We start from the raw sequence: 18333 nt of genomic DNA on the forward strand, positions 1-18333 counted from the left end.
GGCCGGTGATGTCCTCGATAAGCGCGCACCCGTTGCCGGCAAGGAGTACCTGCACTTGCTAGGTGAGGTCCTCGATAAGCGCGCCGCTGGCAAGGACGCCGATGTCCTCGATAAGCGCGAGACTCAGCAAAAGTGATGCGAAGAAAAAAGACCTACACGTGCCCGCACCCGTCGCTTCGCTTCGGTGCTGGGTAGCTAGTATAGCCCTTTAACCACTTTTCATATACACATTTTTAGATAGTATATAATTATTACTATTGTAAAATACAAGATATAAATAATTAAGGGTATTATAAATTATTATATTTTCTTATATAAAAAGAGTATTACTAGGTAGATAGTACTATATTGCTAGGTAGCTAGGTATATCTAATTCTATATAGTACTTGTTCTATATCGTAAGATATGTATATATATAGAAGTATTATTGATAGCATATACCGCCGCTACCGCTGCTATTGCTGCTACTATCGATATTAAAATTTCTTATAACGCTGCTAGTGTTATTACTAGGTCTCTAAGACTACTTAATCATTGCTATTCTAGTTAAAACACGCCTTTTTACTTAGGCTAGATAAAGGTTTCTTTTATAACTACAGAAGCTATTAGTTAGCTTATAGTAGTAGTAGCTAAGTAATAAAGAAGAAGCCTATAAAGATATATAGAGTATATAGAGCTATTATTAACCTACTATTATTTTATTATAAGTTTGTTTTATTTCGTATATTATATTAATTACTCTACAATAATTAAGAATATAATTTTTATATAGTTAAGACAATTTCAAGTCTCTCTCTAGTTATGAAATTTAAATCTTTTAAAGTCTTATTAAATTTATTATACTCTTCTGATAATAAATTATACTTTGTTTTATAGGGACCTACTTACTTGGTACGACTTCATGCTATCGGTAGACACCTCGTTAGCACGTCCAAAAGCCAGCCCTAAGGCGCAAACGGATGTAATCAATTCAATTCAATTCCTAAGAAAGTTACTCACTGTGCCTTGAAGATGAGCCATCGTTACATGATGCATCTCGTGGCACATCCAAAAATCCTTGACTCTCTTCATCCACCGGGGCAGGTTTCTCATCGGGGCGATCCACTGAGCGGATTTGGAAGAGCATAATGGTGGCTAGCCCACAGAGCAAAAATGAGCAAAGATACGGCAAGCCGCGGCCAACACCATGCAGAGTCAGGCTCCAGCTGAATGTTTTTGCCACGATTGGTCCAGCAAGTAGAGTTCCCGTCGTATCCATGATGGCGACCGAGGTCAGAAGTGTGCCTATCATGTCTTTCTCGACCAAGGCGCTTGCGAGAGAGCGGGCAAAAGATCCAAAGCCGCTTCCAAAGGTATAGAAAACTAGGGCTAACACGCAGTGCGGTCAGCAAGACTTCTTTAATTTGGCACGCCAAAAGAGGGCAGAATTACTTACCGAGGGCAACCATCCACACCTGGGGCGCAACGACAAGTAGCCCAAAGCTCAACATGAATAGCACGATGCTGGCGCGACATAGTTTGAGGTCTTTCAATCGCGGCGAGACGCCGAGTTTCCTGACCATGTACGTATCCAATGCAGGCAAGATGAGCGCAAATGTAATGAGCTGTGCAAATGCTCTAAATGAGAGTAGGTAGTTTGCCTGTCGTGAAATGTGTTAGAAAGCAGTCCAACCCCCAAAACCTTACGTCCAACAGCGGAAATACCTTGGCAATTGTTAAAGAATATCTGGTTGAGGTGAACTGGAGCAGCACAGAGAGAGACTGCCGCGAGTAATCCATCACTAGAAAGGTAGCAACGAGCAGAACAAGACTCCTGTTACTGGCAATATGTCGGATCGTAGTCGAAATATGGTTCCACGTGGCTCTCAGGCGATTCTGAAAACCCTCTGGCTCATCCTCTGAGCCATTCTCATCTTTGGCCCTTGCCTTAGGCTCTAGCGTTTCCGGGACGGAGCCTGCTAGGAGCATGGTCGCCACAGTGCACCCCAGCCCGAGAAGAATTGGAATCCAAAGGTTGATTTCCATGAGTTTCGAGGAAATCAGAGGTCCAATGAGCTCAGCAACTATCAAAACAGTTTGCGCCAAGAAAAACACTTGAGACCTATGAGCACATTCGAATCAGTTGACCGACTTTAAAAGGTCCTTTACAGCAGTGAATTACTTACCTCTTGTCCTCTGAAGTTGCGTCCGTGAGAATCATCATGCCAACGGCGCTTGTCACTGTAGTCCCGCCACCAATTATTAAGCAGAGGGACGAAAGCCACATAAGCTTCAGTGGCCACTCAGTCCAGGCTACAGGAGTCGCAGTCAGTTGCCAGCACTGAGATGAGACGGAAAAAGATGGGCGCAGTCGACTGACAGATGAACAAAACCCAAGTCAAGCCGATGGTCTGCCCCAGCATGCTCAGGAAAAGCACACCGCGGCGGCCATGCTTATCGGCAAGGACACCAAAGTACATGGCGAGGACCAGCCCGGGAATGCCGTCAAAGAAGGTCTGCCAGCCAAAGAGCTGTGCAACAGCATCTTGCACCGGGCGTTCTTTGCACATGTCCTCCGATGGGCTCGTCAGCCCAAGCGTGGACAGGGTCTTTGCCGAGTAATACTTTCGGCACACAATGTCCTCTATCAGGCGCGTCTGTGGAGCTGCGGACATGACATAACCGAAGCCGTCAATCAGAAGCATCAGCAGGAGGACGACGATGGGGTGCCAATATGTCTTTTCTCGAGAAGCATTTTGTTTTTTCGGTTGCCTATCGCAGCTGAATATGCTGTCGCTGTCATGGCCCTCAGTGATGTTCGATGTATGCATCTTGAGGGCTGTTGTAGATGTGGTGCCGTACGTCATCGGCAGGCGCTGCTCCTTTGCAGATTCCATTTCTGATACTGTTTCGAGTTTGTGTACACTTTTTGGTGCTTGGATTTATATGGCATGTTACGGCAGCATCTTCAAAAACCGACGAATTGATGCTCACAGCTACCCAAGGCTGCCTCCACAATGATCACGTATCACAACAATATCAATGAAATCGGTAATCTCACAAATCTCGGCGCGCGATTGTCCAGTGATCTATCCGTGAGCTGAGTCCGTCAGCTTATCAAGTTGGCATATTGCGTGTATGGTTACGTGTAAGCTGATGCCGGGCAGCCCACTTCCTGATTAGGAAACTCCCACCACATTCCGGCCGAGCTCACATAACCGCTTCCTCTTCTCATTTCACAAGTGTTTCTTATTGTCATCCATCATTTCACATAAGCTGCAATAGCTAAATATCCCATGATAGGTACAGCTCTAAGAACTGACAAGCAATGGCTTACAATATATATACCTCGCCCTTGTCAAAACCATGGCTGCCATCATATGACCAGCATCTCACAAACCTTTCAGATTTACACATCTTCAACTCTGAACCCTTCTACCTACGCCCCTATCACTGCCAGCATGGATCACTACTCGTCTATGGAAGCCCTTCTCCCTTGCTACCTCCACCGGCCCAAGGACCGGGAGCGTGTTGTTGTTCCGCAATTCGAGCACCGTCTCAACCTCTGCCGCGCATGGAAGATTCCCACCGGCGCCCGCATTCTAGACATTGGCTGCGGCCAGGGTGAGTCGACTCTGATCCTAGCCGATGCGGTCGGCCCAGACGGGCACGTCACGGGCGTTGATACCGCGCCGGCCGACTACGGCGGTCCGGTCACCGTCGGCCAGGCGCAAAGTTTCATTCTCAAGTCGCCATACGCGAGCCGCTTGACCTTTGAGCGCGCAGAAGTCATTGAAGTTCTGCAGCGCGTCAACGATAAGACTTTTGACAAGATTCAGGTACAATCATCTGCGCAAAACGCATCCACAACTGAAGAGAACGCCGTCAATCACCTACCACCCTCCCCCGGCCCAGAGCCCATCTTTGACGGCGCAGTCTTTCTACACAGCCTCTGGTACGCCCGCTCCCGGGAAATTGTCGCCTCGCTATTTACTATGCTTGCCAACGCACGGATCCCACGTATCTATATCGCAGAGTGGATGTGCCAGGCAAACAAAGTCGCCCAGGAGCCGCACTATCTCGCTGCGCGCGCCCAGATGCTGCTGCACTCGTACAAGGCTGTCGAGGACAAGTCACCGCGTTTAGACGAGCAGAATATCCGTGCCGCGTTGCCCCCAGACGAGCTATTTCGGATTGCTACAAAACACGGGTGGAAACTTGCCAACCGAGGCGAGGTGAGCATGCCAGATGGGTATATGGAGGGTCACTGGGAGGCCCAGTTTGTGTCATCGAGCGCGTTTACTAGCGCCATGGAGCGCGAGACCATGACTGAGGAGCAGGCAAAGGAGCTACGCGCGTATGCAGAATTGGTCAAGGGCGCATCAGAGGCCGTAAGGAGGAGCGGGAAAATGGTGGAGAGTATGAATGTCGCGTGGGCTGTGCTAGAGCTCGACTCGTAGATTTGTATGACGATATCGGAGCTTTGAATAATCTTGCTCTTGTTCTACAAGTGTGCAACTTTGAGTCTATTCAGCTTCGTAATCGATATACATGAATAGCATTGATAGAAAAAAAAAAAAGAAAGTAACGATCATATACTGCTGCTGAATCTCATGAGAAACTACTGACCTGAGGTGCTTGTCGACACAAACAAGCTGTTTCGCTTTATGACCTCGGCCGCTGCACCAAAATCTACCAGTTTTCCCTTATTCATAACTGCAATCTTGTCATATTTGGCTGCAGCCTCAACACGATGCAGCACAGACAAGGTTGACTTGCCCTTCAGGCGACGGGCCATGGCCTCCTCAACTTTTGCTTCCGTTTCCGCATCCAAGCTAAATTGAGGAAAGCGGATGTCAGTGGTTGTAACATGAGAAAGCAAAGACAAGGTTGGATAAGCTCACCTGCTCGTTGCCTCGTCAAGGACAATGAGCCCACCCGGTTTACCACCGTCGCTGAGGATCAGCCTCGCAATAGACAACAGCTGGACTTCTCCATTCGACATGTTTGTGTCGATGCGCTTTGCACCGAGACCCCCAGACTCACGAATCTTGTCCCAAATTTCACACTCTTTAAGCAATGTGACAATCGCGTCGTCGGAGAACTGATGCTCGGGATCGAGCTCCTGGCGGAAAGTAGATGAATCGACAAAGGAGTCCTGCGAAATGACGCTGAACCTCTGCCGCAGCTGAGACATATTTATGGTAGAGGTTTCCACGCCATCAACAATGATGCGCCCTTTTGGCATGCGTATCATACCCATAAAGGACAAGAGGAGCGTTGATTTGCCAGAGCCAGTCTTTCCACAGACGGCGACTCTCTCCCCAGGTAGAATCTCGAGTGAGACGTCATTCAGATTCCACACCGGAGCATTGCCAGTCTTCTCATCTTCTGATGCATACGTGGCATGGATATTCTCGATCTGGACGTGGCCTTTGGACGGCCACGCGTCCGAGACGACCGTCTTCTCCTGACCGTCCGCGATCTCTTTGGGAGTATCGCGCTCAAATACGGCGATGCGGGCAATTGCTCCGAGAGAGGTCTCTAGAGATGTCCATGCAATGATGAAATTTGTGAGGGTTGATCCGATTGTGGTAACGTTGAGAAAGGCGACTCCAACAGCGCCGGCAGCGACCTTGCCGCGAAGGCCAACAGCAACACAAGCAATAGCAACGGCGAGTCCTGCGACCACAAGTTCGAGAACGAGCTGCAGCCACCGCTGCGCCATAAAAAGTAGGTAAAATGGCTCTTGTGAGCGGTCAAACTTTTCACTGAATTTTTGCCGCATCTCCCCCGTAAAGCCGTTGGCACGGATCGTGATCAAACCGGATGCCGTTTCTCCAAACTTTGTATGAAGCATGCCTTTGGATTCAAGGTCCAGGTTTCGCAACTGCTTTGAAGTACGAAGATATACCTTCTGTATTATATACAGGACAATGGCTGCGACAGGAATGACAGCCAATGCCTCGTTGGCGACCACGGCAATCAGGATCAGCTGAAACATGGCAGTGAGCAGCTCCGCAACAGTATTGAAGAGGTCCAATGGCAAGAAGCCGTCAACAAAGAGCAGATCTTGGTTGAAGCGATTCAAGAGGCTTCCCGTATCAACACGGCTAATGTAAGAGAACGGCGCCCCGAGCGTAGTCTTCAGAAGGGCAGCGTGCAGAGATCTCGCCGAAGCTGGAACAACGCCCAGCATAAGGTGCCTAAAATTGCTGTTAGAAACAAATACTGTTGAGATAATGCAGGATTGGAGAAGAAATTACATTGCCCAAGCGAATATAGTAATGAGAGGCAGTATCTCAATAAGAGCGAAGTAACCAAGCCAGTAACCGTTGCCACGTGTATCGCCGTTGGCCAGCGCATTTGACCACCATTGCACCCACAAATCTAATATTTGGTAAGCACATGCAAGTTGGACACAAAGCTAAGAGCTTACTGGGAAACATGAAAGCCAGTGCGAATATAATTCCAGTGAGCAGAAAGATGATAGCGTTCGGATATCCCATGGCGCGAATGTACCGAAGATACACTAACCTGTCGCCAATCAACTTGCTGCCCTCTACCGTGTTAGATTTGGTTTCAGCGGTGGAATCCGTTTTCATGGCCTCGGTCTCACTCGGAGCAGGGTCAGTCCCGGTTGACGCGTTGCGGTCCTTACTGGCCTCCTTTCCGGCATCTTCTTCGTCCGAGGGCTCTTCTTCAATCTCGGCTGCAGAGACCTTGTTCAAAGAGCCATCCTTTCGAATCTCGTAGACCTCATCTGCAAGAGCAGCGAGGTTTTCTGAAAGAAAGATCAGTTTCTTGTTGACGCACAGCATCATCATGTATACTCACTGTCGTGCGTAGTGTAGATGACTGTAGTTTTTAGTTGGCGCAGAAGACCTTGCGAGCCCAATAGCTTTGTCGCGACACGCTTCTTGGTCCGTCGGTCTAGGGCGCTAAACACGTCGTCTAGAATAATTATCTGCTTCTTCGCAAAAAGTCCACGAGCAAGAGCCTAAAGAATACTTGTCAGATGCATATCATACGCAGGGTGGGTAGCAATTGCAGTCAGTGTTGAGCCCCGACTTACCAAGCGCTGCCGCTGACCACCACTGAGCCGCACACCGCCACTGCCCACAGTACCATGACGGTAATCAGACAGCTTCTCGACGTCTTCGAGAGCACAGGCATGCTTGACCTTCTCCAGCCAGCTCATGTCGCTACTAGCAACATACTGAGTCCAATTCATTTCAGCCGAGACATTCTCCAGCCACGCAGTCTGGCCACAATAGGCTACGCTTCTGTTGGTAACGGCGACCGTGCCACCCAATAGTTCGGCTTCACCAACAATGGATTTCATGAGAAGAGACTTTCCTGAGCCAACGCGACCAACAATAGCAATCTGCGAGCCTTGCTCGATTTTTAGATTGACGTTTTGTAAGATGGACTTTTCGGTAGTCCATCCAAATGATGCGTCTTGCAAACTCACGGCAAGCGTAGCGTCCGTATCTGGTGTCGCGGTTGCAGTTCCGCAGCCGGCAATTGCTTTCACTGTATTTCTTGGCTCCGTAATCTTCATAAAGTCATGAATTCGTTTGAAACACCCATACGCCGAGCCTATTGTTGGAAGGCCTTGCAGGAGGTGGATAAGCGGTCCGCCAAGAAGAGAAATGATGACGAGAGACGAGAACATCCTCGTAGTGTCAAGCTCAGCATGCGCAGCGCCTGATATGCCAACGTATGCAGCAAAAACCAACAAAGGAGCGATAGTTAACATGCAGTAAGCTACATGTCGTTAGCAAATGCACAAAGAGAGAGACGCCTCGGGAGACACTTACACAAAAGCACACTCACGCAGGCCAATGTCCGGAAGTACTTGGCGGAATGAATCTCTAGATCCCGAAAGTCCTTGACTACGGCACCGACGCGCTCTTCCGAGCCCATCATCTTGACTGACTTCATAGAGTCCAGCAGCCTCTTGGTGGCACCGATTCGTGTCTGAACTGCGCTCAACCAAGCTTGCTGCTGAACGCTCAGAATGCGAGCTATCCAGACGCTACATCCTCCGCACACTATCCAAGGAATTAATATAGTTTCTTCAATTTAGCAAGCGACAAGACATACCAAGTCCAAGCCCGAGCATCGTGAAGCAGGCGACTCCAATTTGTCGGTACAGCAGATACGTTGCCAAAGAAGTCTCGATGATGCCTACAAAGACCTCGTATATAAACTCTGCGCCTTTGATAATGCGCTGCACGTCAGAAATCATCAGGGTCATTGCGGTAGACTCTATGTTGCTGTCTTCGCGCAGTCGCAGAACTTTTTCGAATATGGCCGTAACGAGGCCACCGCGAATCATGGTGGCGTTTCTAAAGACTTGTCGCCAATACAAGCTGGTGGAAACCTGTTTCAGGTATGTGAATACACATTGAAAAGAGTCAAGCTTGCGGTATAGTGGGGGAGACTTACAGCGATGCCCAGGTAGACCAGAAAGCAAGCACCTATCAAACCAATACCGTTGTTCATAGGCGCATCATCATCATTGAGATAGTTGAGCATGGCCTCGACGAAAAAGGTCTGTGAATATGTAAATCCGGTCAAGGCTAGTCTAGGGAGCATTGGCTTGAATGTAGACAAGCCAAGACATTTGAGAGTGAGAAGAGCGAGCTTGAACGGGGAATCCACTAATGAGTAAAATATTAACTTCTTGATCGCGCCAACAGTACAGAACCAAGGTAGTTACCGATTGTGCCATTCACAAGGGGAGCAAATCTCTTTCTGAGGCTATCAGCATACAGCTCTTTGTCAATAGGCCCGACATCTGCGGGCTGGAAGCTCCTTTTGAATCCGATGAAGAAGAGCGAGTTGAGCCAGAAGAAAAATGCCTTGCTGATGGGGCCGGCGCTTTCCTCAGATGATGTTCTTTCCGAGCTGAGTGAAAGATGGCTTTTGTTCTTGGCTTCCAGGCAGAAGGCAAGCGTCTTGACGGCACAGTCCGCAGTCAGAATAGCAGCCAGCGCTGATTGAGGCATCAGCCAGTACGTTCGTGCGCGGACAACACCGAAGAGAACAGTGAAGAACAGGTAAGCAAGTAGTACGTTGGACGGACGGGTGCTTTTCGTATGCTCATAGGGGGAGAGGCCAGCGGCGGCGAGACTGGCGAAAAGTGACAACGCAGCAGCCGCAATGGAAGTAGTAGTCTTGGTCCCGTCCTTGATGCTTTGCATGATGAGGAAAGCAATGCTTAGGCCCGATGAAACTACGAGAGTTGCCTACATACAACCAACATTGTCTTCCATCAGCTGCACATCGGCAAAACTCCTCAAAATGTGACTTCGCAACTTACGGTCTTGGCTGTAACAGCCCAGTCAGTCTTGGTAACCGGAGCTTCACGCAGCAGAGCGATGGCACGGAGAAAAGCCAACAGGATAAAGACAATGCACGGAAGTAGAGTGAGAATAGTCTCTTGGAAGAGGAGCGTAAAGTCAAAATGGGAGCGGCAGCCCCGGATCGCGGGCCCAAACGCCTGATCGGCGGAGGCGGGGCAAACGCGTGCAAACTGGCGATGTTTGATGGAGAGGATGTTCTCCGTCGCAAGAAGCGAGATGTTGACAGCGACGGACGCCATTGTCCGTCAAATGAACACAACAAGAACCCTCTGCTGTATTATCCTCGTAGTGACACTTTGAGATGGGGAAGCGAGAGCCAGAGTAGACAAATGAAATGAGTGATCGTGTGGCCAACTGAAAGACGGAGCGACAGAGGTACACAACGACGGAACAAAAGACGTCAGTCTTGGCTGGGCGTCCGGAGCTTCGGCTGCAAATAGCCAATAGACGTGATGCAGACGGGAATTCGAGCGAGGGAGGACACTGCAAGGTCTAGTTGCTCTGGCCAAGAGTGGTTTTGGGGAGGGGAAGGGTTATACTTATTGCCGTCTCAGCTCCAGCCTTGATATCAGCAAAGCTGTTCTTATCGCAGTAAAACTGTGGACCCATACCTTCATTAATGTGAATTAATTACTTTGTCTTATTTAAAAATCATTACTCAAGTTTTTTCTTAACACTATTTAATATATCCTTTAATATCTAGAAATTAAATATTAAATTCTTTTAGAAATTTAACTAGATCTCTTATTAGATATAAACAAATTCTATTTTAAATAGATCTTTCTTAGTAAATTACTATAGGCTGTAAAGCTATATAGGCTCTTTAACTATATAGTACCCTCCTTGGAGAGGTGGGTGTGTGGGTGGCAAGTTTAATCTGAAATACAGCATTGATCGATAACTATCTTAGCGGGATCTTCGGCCTCTTCCCCGTTCCACTTTGGCCTACGGATACCTCGGTTGGCGATCGCTAGCTGGTTCGTCACTCAACCCCAGTTTCCCCCAATAACTGACTGACTAATTTACTGATTGACTATTTACTGATTGACTAATTTACCATGCGAGCAATCCCACTTGGGTTCTATCGGGACCCCGTCTTTCCCTCCCGGACTAGCTATTTCGGCGATGGGGCGCGACTCGAGCCACCTGCCAGCTCCAGTTTCTCTTGTAAGTTGTCGTCCAACCACGAGTGATAATCAAAGCGCACTCACACCCAGGATAGCGAACTGCTGCAAACCGATTTGGAAGCCTGGCAGGCCTGGCTGGACCAAAAGTCTTCGCAGTACTCCCCGCAATATTGCTTTCTACCCACCCCAGAACTACGCATTTCAGAATAGCGGAGAGACACTACGTTAGAACGAGGGGGTAGTCAACCCAAGAGGAAGGGCTCGCTCAACAAGGTGAAGGGGCATGTGTGCACGGAGTCTCTGCAGTTTGTCCGCACGAAACGGATTCGCCATAGTTCCTGTCCTGGTGTGATGCACAGCTCCTCTTGCTAGGGTCTTTTAAACATGTCAACCCCAACGCAAGTCTTGTCAACTAATCTGTAGCCTGTCCGTAGTGGCTGTGTGGGCGCACCCACGTGGAGGCGCCTGGGCCTAATTTATGCATAAGTCTTTCACCACTTATTGAATCCGCAACACAAGACGCTGACTTCGAGGAATACACAAGACATGCAGGAGGTTTGGGCCGGCGCATTCGGCGATAGATAGCTCTGGCGTGCCTCGGACTGTTACCATCATATGCAGAATTGATCAGAGATTGCGCCAGTTTCTTTCTTATGATTATGGTATTTTTCTACTATTAATAATATGCGATGAAAGCGGCTATGTCGTCAGCAAATATAGTATTGAGTAATCCCGTAAGTCAACCCACAAATTGGTTGCCAAGACTTGCAATTGTGCTATCGCTAGGCGGAGCGCCTATCTGCACCCAACCACTTATCGGAACGCCAAAAAAAGTGGCGAAAGGAGCCTGAGGTTGAAGGGAGGGCGGCTTCTCGTGGGCAATAATTAGGCGTCTTATTTAGTTAGCGGTCGCAATTGAGTCTCGCCCCTCCCATATATCCTGTTCCTTGAGAGGCGCAGACGAGTTCCGGCACTCCCTACTAATAGCCACCGCCAGCTAGTTATCCAGGCAACTGAAAGAGGGAGGTGGGCAGAGAGCAAGCAGGATGTCAAATCAGGCTGTCGGGGGGTTGGTCGCAAAAAAAATAGCCTATTATACCTTATAAACTTATAAGGAGAATATGAGCTATCCCTTCTGCAGCTCCTGCAGGCTCTGCAGCCTGGTCTTTGACTAATAAGTGCAGAGTTGCAGGCAAACAGCGTGGCTCGACGCTTTTTGGGGCACATGCACGGATTTTCCAAATTACCGCGTAAGTTGCCATGAAACCAATCAGTATATAGAGTTATAGATAGCCTACTCTCCTTATTTCGCGACCTTCTCCATTATTATTAGATCTCAGTGTCTGCTCTATTACCTGTATCTCTCCTCGTCCGCTCAGCCGCTTCAGCTTCAGCCTCTCTGATGGGCAGCACTACACCACGCCGGCTCCTACCTCTCACTAACTGGTTACGCCGCTGGTCCCCCCTCCTACTTTCTGCTCGAGTTATTCATTGGAGATATGGAGTCCACAGACTATGAGTCACGGCGCAAGACGCAAAACAGAGAAGCTCAGCGTCGTTATAGTAAGTACACTCGTAGCCGCTCAATGGTTCCTACCTCCTTCGTCGTTGCCTGCTTACAAGAAGAACAGGACAAAAGCAAAAAGACCGCGTCAGCCAGTCTCAATCCAGGGAAATGGACACTGACTCGGGCATGCAGCTCAATGGCACTGGCGAAGACTGGCCAGGCAGCTACGGAGTCAATGAAGTCGGCTACGCAGATCATATGACATTTGAGGACGGGACCTCGCTAATGGACCATGCTGGTGACAGTGTCAACATATTTCCAGTATGTCGCGCAAACATTCTCTTTGTGTTCTGCCTGTTCCTGTTCACTGCCGCCGCCGCCCATAGCACCATGAAACTTGTCCTGCCGCGAAAATGGTCCGGACCAGGCTTACACCTCCTAGTCCACCAGTTACTCAGGCGAGAGCGCCGAACCATGTTTTGGCCTTATGCAGCAAACTTCTTTTCAGGTAAACATATACCAATCCAGAAGACGAGAGGAGAATGCCTGTGCTAATGTGAAATTCGAAACTCGTAGCGCTCATATACACACGCTCAAGCACAAGCACGAACCCGAGCCCGAGCAACAAGCACTAGCACAAGCAGCAGAAGTTCCTCAAGAAGCGACAGCAGCGGCCCAAACTCAATGGGCAAGTCCTCCTCCTCCTCCTCCAAGCTGCCAAAGAGCCACGCCAAGATTCACGCCAAAATCGACCGCATGGTTGATGAGCTTTCCCAAGTCTACGACTTTGGCGTGGAAATGCAGCTCATATCGCCGGATGAGCAGCTCTACGGCTCAATCAGCTTCATGAAGACACAATTCCACCGTTCTATCATCCGTGCTGCAAAGTCATCCTATCGAAGATAACTACGGTTTCTCTTTTTTCGAATTGTTTTTATTCTCTACTTCTTTATATATATTTTTACATATACACTATATCACGTCTATTTTATATATAACCTACTAGTAGATAATAGTTTGTAAGTATTACTAGGGAAATAATAGCTTTTTACTAGGTAAATAGTATTATATATTATACTAGTATTAAAGAGATAGATATAAAAACTTAATACTTTTATAATAACTTATAAATAATTAAATTTTAGATTTTCTTATATTAGATTTTATTTCTTAAAATAAACTTAGAGAAATATATATAGTTTTTTTACTATTAATAATATTATATTAGCTTTTTAAAGATAACTAACGTTAACTTAGTTATGTAAAATATATTATTAATAATCTATTAATTAGTTATATTAAAGAAAATGAAAAGAAATCTTATTTCAATAGTTAATTACTAAAGAAGATTTTTAAGTTTTTAAATAACCATTTAAAAATAATCCCATCACTTCAACAGGGTGCCTCTGTAAGCTAGCTTGCCTGGCTGTAACAGGCGGCCAAAGTGGGGGCGGGCACGAGTAGTTGCCCGCGAACTCGATACTCTCTTCTGCAACTCAGTGTAGGGTACGGTCCAGGCCCACGCATCAATCACTTTGGTGACGCCTATTTACAGTCACGACAAGGGATGAAGCAGATGAACAGCTTGAAACAAAATCTAATCAAATCTTATAGGAGCCTCTACGAATCTGGTTTGAATCTCAAGGCAATTACCAAGCGCGGAAATTGCCACTTCCGTCGCGCATCGACACGCACACATATCCAATTGTTTCTATTCAATCATGAAAAGCATAAAACTTCCTACGACAATGCTAAATAAATGACCCAAACCAAATGCCACGGGGTATCACTTCCAAAATAACGCCACGGTTTGCCGAGCTTGAACATCTCATGTCCGAGCTGTTTTAGCACCCTCTGATTGTCTCTCCCTCAATGCCTTGACCACCTTGCTGTAAAAGTTGGCCACCTGCGGTCTTTGAAATTCAATCTCCTCGCGGAGATAATTCGGGAGACCGGCAATCAAGTCAGCATCGCGATCAGACTGTAATTGCGGGTTGTATTTGACCAGAGAGTCTTCATAGCGCAATGTAGAGCTGCTGCCGGCAATAGCGAGCTTAAAGTGGAGTGCTGCGGCGTGTTAGAACACCTTCTCAACAGAATCTTGATAGACGAGCACTTACTTCCGTTGCGACCGGTCTGGATGCAGTCGAAAACGTCTTCGCTGCCGTGCTGCTTCACCCCTTGGATGATGAGACCCGTAAGATCTGCATACAAGTCTTCCTTTGCATGGGCGGCATGCACTAGTTCCGACTGACCCGTCCAAGCTCTTGCTGCGCTGCCCTTGACCGCGCTGCCGGGAACAGCGCTGCCGGGAGCGGCTCGACTTGCCGCGAGTTTGACGTTGAGGGCCTTGACTTGACGGTCAGCCTCGGCAAGTGAGTTCGTTAGCTCCTTGACCCTGTCGGAGAGATCTTGCGCATTGCTCTGGCTGTCTTGCAGTTGTACACGCAGTGAGTCGGCGTCGCTTAACGCTTGCCGTTGGGCAGCTAGCTCTTCTTTGAGTGTGGTGATGAGTTCATTTGCGGCTGATACTCTTGTTAGCGCATAATGACCTTGCGGATGACGATAGTTTGCAGTAAACTCACTCGCTGCGTTCTCGTCTGCCTGTTTGCGTAGCTTCTCATAGTTTCGTTCGGCGCTCTTGACACCCACCTCACGAAGCTCAGTGTATCGGCCCTCGAGATTCTCGTACTTTCTCGTCATATCGCGTAAACGGCGCTCCAATACATCATTATCTTCTTGTGTGCTCTGTGACCTGCTCCCTTGACGGGCATGCGACTCGATTGGTGCGGTTGCTTGCTGGCTTATAGGCACCATGACGTCTTCCTCCTCTTTCTCATCCTCCTCCTTTTGCTCGACAACATCCACCATGTCCAAATCATCATCGTCCTCTTCTAGCTCGGCCACAGATTCTGCTGCATAGCGGAAAACTTGATGCCGAGGTGATGATGCATGGCGCTTCGTTGTCGCGAAACTTTGCTTAACAGGTCGCGAATCTTCGAGTCGCTGCTTCTTGCCACTTCCTTTGGATCGACGTAAATTCAACATACTATCGTCGTTGATTACTTCGTCGCGGATCGGGCGAGCCGCTTTCTCGTCTCTGCTTTTTTGCAGTGGACGTGTCGCATTGAGGTTGCTCTTGTCTGTAAGCGCCGGTCGGCGAGGTGATTGTCGGCGCGGGGCTTTTCTGTCGATGGACCCTGCCAATTTCGATACAGGTTTTGTAATTCGATTTGAAGCCATGGTGCTCGCGATTGAGCTCTGTCTTTTGCGAGGATAGCTCTCCATGCCTCCAAGGTCTGAATCCGAATCCGATCCCACCAAATTCGCGAAACGCCCCGCAGTACGCACCCGGGTCGCCATGGCGCTCTCGCGTACTCGTGTCAGAAAATAAAAGTGAAGATATCGCGTAAAGGTGTACAAAGTATAAAGATTTGGGCGCACAGGAAGTTCGACACGGAAAGCCAATTGCGAACCAGAATGCGACCGTGACGGAAGAATATGTGTGGTTTATTTCCTCTTTTGGTTCGATGTAAACAAAATTGCTGGGGCGGGTCTTTGGCTCAGCGATTGTATTCTTAGTCAGCAGCCAAACTCGATTTTGCCCGCCCGACGAGGTGGACGTAAGCCGAGGCTAGTCATGTATCTTCAAGTACCGCTGATCGCGCAGTGGCGCTTCAGGCACCTATTTAGATTTCGAGAACTGTAGCTTACGTGCATTCGCACTCTTTCATGCCTTGACTTTTTGTAAAACAAATTGCATACCGAGTCAAATGGCTCACTTCTAACAAATTCGCAGCCATCAGCTAATATTGACCTTTCTCTGGTATCGGCTGTCTGCTCTCCACCTCTTCATGTGCAAGTCCACTATTGGGCGTATGGTACCTGTAGATACAACCTCCTTCCACACCTGCGTTGACCAGAGTCGCCATCCACATCACTTTCTCTTTTCACACATCATCTTTCACTTGCTCCAACTCCAGTCAAGCTTTTAACGGCTCTTCTGCCCTGTCATCCTCTTTACCGCAGTGCTATCCCATGCCCGACCAGTCAGCGTCTTGGCTACGCTGGGTCGTCGGTATGGGCGAACGTCGCAAACTTGGCGATGTCGCCATGGACCTTGTCCTCTTTGCTGGCATGGTATGCACCCCCCCCCCCCCCATATCTGCGTCGCTATCCAGGCTAGGGACGATTTTCTAACAGAGCGCAATTGACAGATGACAGCTGGTCTGTATATCGCGCGCAATTTCTTGAACCCGATCCTTAGCAACCTCGCCGATCCCGATAAGGAGAAGCACGATCAAGCCAGACAAAAAGCCAAGGCCCACCTCGAGCGCATAAACCGACGACGCCAGCATGAGGTGGGCGAGGGCAGCGATGACTTCGGAGATGCTCCCCGAGCTGAAGAGTTGGTTCTAAACGAATACGAGAATCTAGTTGCGCTGGAGATGGTCGCCCCTGAGGACATTCACGTTGGCTTTAATTGTGAGTAGGAACTCTTATGAACGCCAGCGTGCAATTCTGTACTGATGCTTGCAATAGCCATCGGAGGCTTGGATATGATTATCGAAGAACTCAAAGAGTCCGTCATCTACCCTCTAACCATGCCTCACCTTTATTCGCATGCGGCGCCGCTTCTTTCCGCTCCTTCTGGCGTCCTTCTCTTCGGACCTCCTGGCTGCGGAAAGACGTTGCTCGCCAAGGCGCTTGCTCATGAGAGCGGCGCTTCTTTTATCAACCTGCACATTTCTACCATGACCGAAAAGTGGTATGGCGACTCCAACAAGATTGTCAAGGCCGTCTTCTCCCTGGCTCGCAAGATGCAGCCTGCCATCATCTTTATCGACGAGATTGATGCCGTCCTCGGCACTCGACGCAGTGGCGAGCATGAGGCTAGTGGCATGGTCAAGGCTGAGTAAGTCAATGAGAAAACTTCAACGTATCCACCATGATTCTAACATGTCACAGATTCATGACGTTGTGGGATGGACTTACTTCTGCCAACTCATCTGGCATGCCGGCACAAATAGTTGTCCTCGGAGCTACGAACCGTATTCATGATATTGACGAGGCGATTCTGCGACGAATGCCCAAGAAGTTCCCTGTACCGCTTCCAGGCTTGGACCAGCGGCGGCGCATCCTACAGCTCATTCTGAAAGACACCAAGACCGACCCGCAGCACTTTGACCTGAACCAGGTGGCCAAGCTAACTGCCGGCATGTCCGGAAGCGACATCAAAGAAGCCTGCCGTGATGCTGCCATGGCGCCCGTCCGCGAGTTCATGCGTGAGAACCGCGGCACTGGTCGCCCCATGCAGAATGTCGATGCTTCGCAGTTCCGTGGCATCAGAACCGATGACTTTTTCGGCAACCAAGGTGGCCAGCTCCCGCTTGGAAAGGCCGGTTTACGCAAGGCTGGCAAGCGCAAGGGGCAAAGCAGGGCGACTGGAAGCACCCAGAGTGACGAATATGAAGATGTCGATGATTTGGTTGTCGAGGAGCAAGATTAATTTAGACAGGATATGCCCTGATGGATACGGAATATACGGAACGGACATGTACAAATACCTACACCACTTTGCACGATTATGCGACGATACACTTTTTTACCAAGACTCACCTTAGACTGCAACGAACGAATGAGAGTTTGCTCGAGTATTTTGATGAGCTTTTCGCTATACAAATGGAAGGACAATTCGATGTAAATCTTTCACACCGCGTTTTCCCGATTCCCAATCTAAGTAAAGAAATACTGCTTATATACAACTAAAATGAGTAAGAGAGCATGGCTGGAAACTGTGATTTATAAGTGTCAAACTAATCCTCCAGGTTGGCTTTTCCCATGAATTTGAGCTTCGCCACATATTGGTGGCGGATGATCCAGATGGTTATGGCCACGCCAACCAAGCACGACGCAAAGGTGATGCCGTACGCGGAGCGGTAGCACTCGAGACCGTCGTGGCATGAGCGCTCGCCGCTGGGATCAAAGACGCTGTGGTGGTCGAGGATGGAGCCGTAGATGAGGTTGAAGATGTTGGAGGAGAAGACTGGGGCGAGCGTAATGAAGCCCCAGTTCTGGCTGAGACCGTGAATGCCAAAAGTCTCGGCAACAATGGACGGAAAAACGCCAAAGAGCAGGCCGTAGGCAATGCCCGTGAGGCTAGACAGAAGGAAGAGGTAGATGGGTGTGGAGATGGTTAGGCCGCAGAATTGGGCGACGATGAAGAGGAGACCCGACGCGACCAAACACCACACTCGGCTGGCCCCGAGCTTTTTGACGAGGAAATCGGAACCAATACCTGATTGGACGGCAGTTAGCACGGAGATTTTTCTTTTTTCCTTTTTTT

General features: G+C 48.7%; 8 protein-coding genes across 8 annotated transcripts in view; 4 read left to right on the top strand and 4 right to left on the bottom strand.

Moving 5' to 3' along the window:
• Positions 1 to 136, top strand: part of BBA_06803 (uncharacterized protein) — a gene marked incomplete at both ends in the record, with an annotated part of 371 nt that extends 235 nt beyond the window's left edge. The window contains one exon of the mRNA XM_008601900.1: positions 23 to 136. Within this exon, the coding sequence (XP_008600122.1) occupies positions 23 to 136 (114 nt within the window). The remainder of the gene's footprint in view (positions 1 to 22) is intronic.
• An 855-nt stretch (positions 137 to 991) lies between these two features.
• Positions 992 to 2876, bottom strand: BBA_06804 (MFS transporter, putative; the record flags this gene model as incomplete). The annotated part of the gene is made up of 5 exons (XM_008601901.1): positions 992 to 1368; positions 1436 to 1640; positions 1705 to 2101; positions 2166 to 2292; positions 2360 to 2876. 5 exons carry the CDS (start codon positions 2874 to 2876, stop codon positions 992 to 994), a joined length of 1623 nt encoding a protein of 540 aa, XP_008600123.1.
• Positions 2877 to 3440: 564 nt separating this feature from the next.
• BBA_06805 (SAM-dependent methyltransferase) lies at positions 3441 to 4439 on the top strand (the record flags this gene model as incomplete). Its single annotated transcript, XM_008601902.1, has 1 exon — positions 3441 to 4439. The coding sequence occupies one exon, from the start codon at positions 3441 to 3443 to the stop codon at positions 4437 to 4439; it is 999 nt and encodes a 332-aa protein (XP_008600124.1).
• A 161-nt stretch (positions 4440 to 4600) lies between these two features.
• Positions 4601 to 9592, bottom strand: BBA_06806 (multidrug resistance protein MDR, putative; the record flags this gene model as incomplete). Its single annotated transcript, XM_008601903.1, has 11 exons — positions 4601 to 4814; positions 4884 to 6185; positions 6246 to 6369; positions 6419 to 6763; positions 6817 to 6979; positions 7055 to 7749; positions 7803 to 8036; positions 8089 to 8368; positions 8434 to 8648; positions 8708 to 9236; positions 9311 to 9592. 11 exons carry the CDS (start codon positions 9590 to 9592, stop codon positions 4601 to 4603), a joined length of 4383 nt encoding a protein of 1460 aa, XP_008600125.1.
• Positions 9593 to 11979: 2387 nt separating this feature from the next.
• BBA_06807 (uncharacterized protein) lies at positions 11980 to 12893 on the top strand (the record flags this gene model as incomplete). The annotated part of the gene is made up of 3 exons (XM_008601904.1): positions 11980 to 12043; positions 12112 to 12495; positions 12586 to 12893. 3 exons carry the CDS (start codon positions 11980 to 11982, stop codon positions 12891 to 12893), a joined length of 756 nt encoding a protein of 251 aa, XP_008600126.1.
• Positions 12894 to 13815: 922 nt separating this feature from the next.
• On the bottom strand, positions 13816 to 15350 carry BBA_06808 (putative MAM1 protein; the record flags this gene model as incomplete). The annotated part of the gene is made up of 3 exons (XM_008601905.1): positions 13816 to 14054; positions 14108 to 14539; positions 14573 to 15350. 3 exons carry the CDS (start codon positions 15348 to 15350, stop codon positions 13816 to 13818), a joined length of 1449 nt encoding a protein of 482 aa, XP_008600127.1.
• Positions 15351 to 16025: 675 nt separating this feature from the next.
• Positions 16026 to 17496, top strand: BBA_06809 (ATPase protein; the record flags this gene model as incomplete). Its single annotated transcript, XM_008601906.1, has 4 exons — positions 16026 to 16127; positions 16205 to 16472; positions 16530 to 16902; positions 16956 to 17496. The coding sequence occupies 4 exons, from the start codon at positions 16026 to 16028 to the stop codon at positions 17494 to 17496; spliced, it is 1284 nt and encodes a 427-aa protein (XP_008600128.1).
• Positions 17497 to 17803: 307 nt separating this feature from the next.
• BBA_06810 (major facilitator superfamily transporter) overlaps positions 17804 to 18333 on the bottom strand; it is a gene marked incomplete at both ends in the record, with an annotated part of 1993 nt that continues 1463 nt past the window's right edge. The window contains one exon of the mRNA XM_008601907.1: positions 17804 to 18285. Within this exon, the coding sequence (XP_008600129.1) occupies positions 17804 to 18285 (482 nt within the window). The remainder of the gene's footprint in view (positions 18286 to 18333) is intronic.

This window comes from Beauveria bassiana, assembly GCF_000280675.1.
Source record: "Beauveria bassiana ARSEF 2860 unplaced genomic scaffold BBA_S00021, whole genome shotgun sequence".
Classification (NCBI taxonomy): domain Eukaryota; kingdom Fungi; phylum Ascomycota; class Sordariomycetes; order Hypocreales; family Cordycipitaceae; genus Beauveria; species Beauveria bassiana.